Source organism: Rhincodon typus, unplaced genomic scaffold (assembly GCF_021869965.1).
Source record: "Rhincodon typus isolate 14 unplaced genomic scaffold, sRhiTyp1.1 hic_rhity00009945, whole genome shotgun sequence".
Classification (NCBI taxonomy): Eukaryota; Metazoa; Chordata; class Chondrichthyes; order Orectolobiformes; family Rhincodontidae; genus Rhincodon; species Rhincodon typus.
In genome coordinates, this window is record NW_025975583.1 from 285 (window position 1) to 7,859 (window position 7,575).

At 43.0% G+C, this 7,575-nt stretch overlaps 1 protein-coding gene across 1 annotated transcript; it reads left to right on the plus strand.

Annotated features, from left to right (window-relative positions):
- Window positions 1-514: 514 nt before the first annotated feature.
- LOC109923207 (complement C1q-like protein 2) lies at window positions 515-1,099 on the plus strand (the record flags this gene model as incomplete). Its single annotated transcript, XM_048594484.1, has 1 exon — window positions 515-1,099. A coding segment is annotated over exon 1 (570 nt), but the record flags the coding sequence as incomplete, so codon positions are not given.
- Window positions 1,100-7,575: the final 6,476 nt, after the last annotated feature.

Consider the following 7,575-nt stretch of genomic DNA (forward strand, 5'->3'; position numbering starts at 1 on the left):
AGCGCTGCGACGGTTGCCCCGCTGCTTTGGTCCGTTTGAATCTGTGAAGACCTTTACATCGACTTGAAACGCAGACTTGTGCAAAGCAATCCCAGCCTGAGGGCGGTTGGCGTCAGGAAGATGTGATTTCACGCGATCTGAAGGCAGGGGTCGCTCAGATTGTCCACAAAATCCCCTTTTCCCTCGTCAGAGCTTCTCCAGCAGCTTCTCGGAGCAGACACTTCGCTCTGCTTTCCTGGGCATTTGGATCTAGCAGCAAAGGAGCCTACTAGAGCAAAACTTTCTCTAGCAAACCCCTTGTTCTCTTTTTGTTTTGCAGAAACCCCCAGTCTCTCTCGATAGATAAAAAGATTTTTTTTCTCTCTCTCTCCCCCCTACCAACACCCCCATTCCATTCCACCCTCCGGTGCGGGTGGTCTCTGAGAAATTGTTCACCATTACTTCCAAAAGTGAAGACGACTTTTTGACGCTGGCTGCGTCCAGGATCAGCCGGAAGAAGCGAGTGATTGGAGCGGCCATTGGGGTGGCCATGGTGTTGGTTCTGCTCATCGCCATCCCTTTGCTGGTCCAAAGCTCCAAGGCGTCTGCTCACTACGAGATGCTGGGCAGCTGCAGGATGGTCTGTGACCCTTACAGCCCAAAGCCTAGCTCCACAGCGGCAGAAGCCATCCAGGATTTGGCGGTGATGTCCCCTCCACCTTTCATCCACGGGGGTAAAGGCGACCAGGGTCGCCGAGGTAAACCGGGACCCAGGGGTCCTCCGGGAGAACCTGGACCCCCAGGGCCGAGAGGTCCACCCGGCGAATGGGGGGATCTGGGCAAACCGGGTCCTCCTGGGCCACCGGGTTCAGGACCAGGAACATTCAGCACAGCCTTCCATAGCCCTAAGATCGCTTTCTACGCCGGCCTTAAGAAACCCCACGAGGGCTACGAGGTTCTTAAGTTTGACGATGTTGTGACTAACGTTGGGAACCACTACGAGGCTTCTACGGGCAAATTCACCTGCACCGTGCCCGGTATCTACTTCTTCACTTACCATGTCCTGATGAGAGGAGGGGACGGCACCAGCATGTGGGCTGACCTTTGCAAGAATGGCCAGGTAAGTTGCTCACAGTCATTTCACTCCGGGAGGAAAAAAGCCCCGTGATTAGCGACAGTTAATAACTAAACCCCCAACCCCAGGCGCTCATGCTGTAAACTTTCGATTAGGTTTTACTGGAGGGGCTGCACTTCGGGGGCTGTTGTTCTCGGTGGAGGGGCTTTGGGGTGGAGGAAATGGCACTGGATTTGCAACATTTTGTCTGTCTTCCTTCCCAGTGTTCTTCCCCTTCTGTCCCCTCAATCGCGGGGATACAGTGATGTTCCAGCCTTGCCCAAAAAGCAAGGGCACGGTTCCAAACTGAGTTCAAAGGGACGAAAGGCCGTGCGGTTGAGAAGGCCGTGGATGTATAGTATGTGTTTACTTTATCATGAGAATTAACGCGCACAGACAGAGACCATCCACTTGCCTTTGCGAATCTGTGAAAGAGTTTCCAATTAGACCCCCTCTCTACTGTTTCTCCCCTTCCCCATAATGCTGCAAAGCCCCGCTTTTTAAATATATACCCAACTCCACTTACCTTGCCTTTGCGAATCTCTGAAAAAGTTTCCAATTAGACCCCCTCTCTCTACTGTTCCTCCCCTCCCCCCCCCCCATACTGCTGCAAAGCCCCCCTTTATAAATATATACCCAATTTGTTTTAAAAAGTTGCTGCTTTCCACTGCTTTTAGGCAATGCATTCTAGTTAACTTTTGGCGTCCAAAGAAATCTCACCTTTCCCTTTGGCTTTTTTAAAATTTGCTAATTATTTTAACGCTATCTCCCTTGGTTACGGATCCCCACATAACTGAATTTCCTCAATTCTGACAGAAAATTCTACATCTCATCTTCTGAAAGTGACGTTTCCTGAAATTGAACACTGTATTTTAACTGAAGTGATTTATGCAGGTTTAAAACTTAATTCCCTTGTTTTGTACTCTATGCCTTTGTTTAAAAAGCCCAGGATCGTGTGTGTGCATGTATTATGTCTATATGTGGGTGCCCATTGTAAATAATTATTGGGCAATTGTAAACAAAAAGTATGTTCAGCGTAATTTTGTGTTAAAAGTGTGCATTGCACTGAGGAAATCTTGCATGAACCCATGGCCAACACCTATCAATCCAGGGTGCACTCCTGCCTCGGCTCCACTCCTAGAAAAACTTAGTGCTGTTTACTTATTACTCTGGTCTAATGAAAGCCCATGAAGAAGTATCTTGACTTCCAGTTTAATGTTTCATTACCACAGTATCCTATTTCGTAAATCACTTGTGGATCCACCATCTTGAAAGTCTTGCTACCCAACATAAACCTAATGTTGAATCAGAGATAGTAGGAACTGCAGATGCTGGACAATCCTCATAAACCTGATGTTGTTCAGTTACCACGGGACTATACTGAGTTTGTAAACTGGCAGACGTCATAAGCAGTTGATGTGATCCCAAGCTGCTGGCTTGGGCAGCTGCACTTCAGTTGGCAGTCACCTTACGGTGAAATGATTTTGTGTTTTTTTTAGGTTTCATTTGCTTTAGACTATGACTGGTAAGTTTTGTTAACTGGCAAGGCCCAGGTGTGTTCAAAGCTCTGGGTCATATTCAACTCCTGAGCTCTAGTGGTCTATTCCTCAAAACCCAGGCAACTCAGCACTACTGCTTTTACAGATGTTACTTGCTGCTTATGCAATTTATAGGTATGAAATGCTGTTTGTTACATTTAAATTCTAAGTGCACCTCAGATCTGTTGGTATTTGTAACTTGAAGTATCTGCAAATGAACGGGTGCACAGCATTCAACTTCATACATTCTGTACCTTCTGTGGTAATGCATATCACAAAGCTTTGGATTTCCCCTGACACTCTCCAGCAAACTGATGAGATTCAGGCCCTCATCAAAATATGTCACCCCGCACAGTGGGATTTCTCCAGCGCTACAACGAGAGAGACTGGCACCAGTGCAAGGCTGTAGCTGATCAGTCTTTTAACAAAATCTTTTAAACAGCTTTCCACATGCTTTTCCCTTGTGTACTGTCAAAAACTAGTCACAGCCTAAAAGCATGTGGAAATATTGCTAAATAATAAAGCAATGTTTCCTCTTTTATGAATGGCTGTTATTTTCTGTTGATTGGTACTGGAAAAATGTCACTGGCAACCTTCTGAATAGCTATTGCTTCTGAACTGGATTGTTGGCATCCAACAAATGAATATTGAATGGGACCGGTGGCAGCCAGGGTTGGGTCCCTCAGAACATTGTTGGGCAAAGCCTTGTGAGGCATATTTTCTCATCTGCAATTGGAAATGAACAGTCAGTGTGCTTTGGATGGTATCTTATCCACCCAAATGAAAAAGGAACTGAATGTTATTTTTGCCAGTGACATTGCACAAAAATTTATACTGGTTTAGAGAATCGAAACAGGTGTTTGAAAAGAAAATGAAAAAGAAATGCTTCAAGAAACATTTTTTGATTGTGAAGATATCCCTTTAATAGCTCCCTGTGATTTGATTATCTTGGCGTAAGCCATATTCTCTTTGGGGATTCAGTTAGCCCATTCAAAGTATCCCAAATGTGACAAAATATGACACTTTTGAGGCTCCAACTGCAAATAGAAGTATATGGTCACTCACTTAAATGAACAACTCAAGTACTTACATTAGAATTAAAGACTCTGATTCTTATTCCCATTGTTTTCTACATGAAACACAACCATCTGAATTACACGCAGTTACGTGCAAAAAATAGTTGTTTACAAATTTGTCCCATTCACTTATTTAAAGATTTTAACAGCTTGCTGCCCTTTTTCATTGAAACAAGAGGGTTAAAAATGCTGTGAGTAGAGATGAGTGTAGAAATAAAAGTGAGAACTGAACAGCTTGATTGTCACTGTTCCTGGCATCCTTTATGAAACAACAGATTTAATGTATAAATCCCAAAGAGATGTGAGATTAATTATGCTTAATGACATAACCTATTTATTTGGATAAAATATTCGGTGCCTGCAACATCTCACATATTTGGACAGTGGTTGATTTTCATTTTTCCTTCGCCTGCGCTTTCTCTTTTCCTAACAATGTTACTGTGCTTTTAACATTTTACTGTGGTGATTGTGTTTTGTATTAACTTAGAAAGATTACTGTTTTTAAAAACTAACAGATGTGTCTGTGATAGACGCATAAGCCTCTTTGCTTCTTCCTTCCTATAACCTTCAACCTGTCCTGGACTCGCAATGTCTTTTCAGGGTCAACAATTGAACTTTGTCCTCCCAAACATCCTTTTTGTCTTTGTTTTGTTTGATTCATAAATTCACAGAGCACAATGGCTTCTCTGCCCTTATCTACTCTATAGTCCTGTTTTACTTTGTTCCACCTGATTGGTTTTGTGATCTCCCATAAAACTGACATCACTTGAAATTTAAAATATAAATCAAGGCAATGTGGTTCTTCGTTTCCCCCATCCTTTTGTGGTAATGTTTGCTCTACATCAGGGCGAAGATTGTCAGTGATTGAAAATGGAACAATTTTCCACTTTAGGCAACAGTTTCCATAATCAAGGATGCTTAGATATAACGTGGCGTGATGCAGAGTAAAGCTTCCTGTAAAGTAAAGCTATGTGCATTAACCCGAATCTTGAGTCAAGCACTTTCTGGGACACCAGTGCAATGTTTCATCTTCCTACAACAACTACCTTTCTGACCCCTCCAAGTAACATTGTCAATTTGATGGCAATTAGTACTCCATTTACACTGTGTAGCCATGTCTGCAAGGAACAGGCTCACGACCATCCAACTTTATTTCATCTAGGCCCCCTAATGAGAGGAGCATTTTAACTCATCTATCTTGGCTGGAGTTGAACCCAGCGTACAAGTGAAAGGGTGATGTGTCAACAACATGTGGATCCAATCTTTGCGACTGCTGTTTTTGAGACCAAACACTGCAGCCTTGGATTGGTTTAAAACCTGTCTGTACTGTGTATTCAACAACAGTTGCCCTTTTCAAGGGCGTTTAGGAATGGGCAAGAAATGATAGCCTCATCAGCAAAGCCCAATAACAGAAGAATAGAACAAAACGGTTTGTTGCTAGTCGGGAATGGATTTGACGTTGTTAAATTGTTACAAGGCTCTCGATTGCTAAAACTTTCACATTACACAAAGGGGATACCAAACCAATGCATGTGGTAATGTTTTCCAATTTAAAAATAAGATTCTCACGACTATATTAAATAAATTTTTGAAAGAAATACACAGCACGTTTTAAAATATTCAAGGTATCAAATGACAGTATCATCACTAGTTACCAAATTTAAAAGGAACACACCTTGATATAAAATCTGACTTGATTCAGCAATTGGCAAATAAAAAATCGTTCAAATAAACTGGGCCTGCAGAATCCTAAACTCACTGAAGAATTGCCAAATCAGTTAACACTGTGCTGTTAATAAATACCTTTTGAGTACAGCTGAATGCAGATGCACGTGAGAATGGGATTGATAATAGGAGCAAATGGGGATGATCAAATTTTGTGAGCGATATGATGATTCCTGAGCAGATTGGACCAATTAAATGTCATTAAAAAGAAAGGCGTGAAATGTATAATATGGTGTCACTTAAAATGGTTGGTCTTGCATTTGAATTAATTTACTTTCATGGCAGAGGAGACAAGGTTTGTCGAACCAAAAGCAGAAATTGCTGGAAAATCTCAGCAGGTTTGGCAGCATCAGAGGTAACGCTTCAGGTTCAGTGACCCGTCTTCAGAAAGTTTGTAGAGTGTTTCATCAATCCAGGGTAGATTAAATATGGCCTGCAGTAGGAATCGCCTTGATTTGGTGGACATTCCTATTAATTTAAGAAAATGTGATTTCACCATCATAACAGGTCTTTGTAGGTTGCCAGTTGTGTGATTGTAATGAGGTCAGCCGGGTGGACTTCATAGGATATGAGTTCCCTGACTGGAGCTGTTAAACTGGTCCACTCAGGGAGCCCTGGCTGACAGATATAAACAGGAGTGTCAGAGTGTTCACTCTGAAAGCTGGCTCTGAGGGAGCTGGATCAGTGTCAAAGTCTGTATATGTGTAATTAAAGGGGGACTTGGTGACAGGAAACCGGCCTCTGTGGAGCTTTTTCAGTAGCGACGAGAGAAACAAATACTCTCTTGAAGAAATTCATTCGCAACAGTTGTCTTGGAGTTGGGGGTAAGCATTTCTAACATTATGCCATTATTTGGGAAGCTTGACTCATTCGATCCTGCTGTCAAAGACTGGGCCCGGTATGTGGAAAGAATGTGTATAATTTTTTTCCAGGCAAATTATGTTGGGGCAGATGAAAAGTAATGAGTAATTCTCCTGAAAGCTTGTGGACCTGCACCTTTTCAGTTATTAAGAGTTTGCTGAGGCACCAGATACTAAAACCTTTCAAGAGTTGATGGATTTATATAATGAATATTAAGACCCCAAATCTCCTCTAATTCTGAGACACTGGCAGTTTTACTCGGCAGTTTGAGAACCAGGGGAATCTGTATTGGGATTTTTGGCAATTTTTGCCAATTCCTGAATGAGATGCTGAGAGACCATGTGGAATGTGGGATTAATGATGTAACCATGCAAAAGCATCTATTAGCTGAAGCTCAACTGGACTTCAAACAGGCACTACAACTGCATTTGGAAAATGCAGCAGGTGAAGTGTGAGTTGCAGGGTATTCTGATGGAAGTTGACATCTCACCAGTCTGACTGAGCTTGAGGAACACCACTTGAGTGAAGACAATTGCATAGCCTCACTCAGGACATATCCTGAGCAGAGGGACTGTAGATCAGCCCCCAGCAAAACCCCAAAACAAAGCCAAGGCTCGGCCACAAAGTTAGCACTTTGTTTAGGGGCCGGGCTGGTAAGACATTGTAGTTGCTGCCAGTGTGTGGACTCGAGACAGCAAAGGAATCCCACTAGGCCTGAATTGAGTGAAAGAACTCATGGGCCATTATCCAGGAGAGTGCACATCCTGGAAAGTCCACCTACAGCTGGTCTGGAACAGTTACATTGCTTAGCAACATCCAAATCAGAACCAATCAAAATAAACTTCAGTTTAAATGGTCACCCGGTTCTAATGGAGGTTGATACCAGTGCGGCTGTATCAGTGATTGCAGAACCAGTATTTAACAAAATTTGCTCAGGATTTCAACTCTTAAGTTTGCGTAGGACATTGCCTAGACTGAGAGCCTATACCAGGGAACCTTTACAGATTAAGGGTATAACTTTGGTTCCGGTCTCCTATGAGAAGCAGCTGGTTCAGTTCCCACTGATTGTAGTAAAAGGCTCAGGCCCAGCCTGATGGGGTTGAATTGATTGAGAAAGATTGCTTCAACATTCTTCGACTAGAAAATGGCTACCTGAGTGAAGTCCTAATTAAATACCTGGATGCTTTTCAGGAAGGTCTAGGGATTATCAAAGGAGCCAAGGTCACTTTGTATGCTGACCAGGAAGCAATCCCATGATTCTGCAAGGCCCACCCAGTGCCAT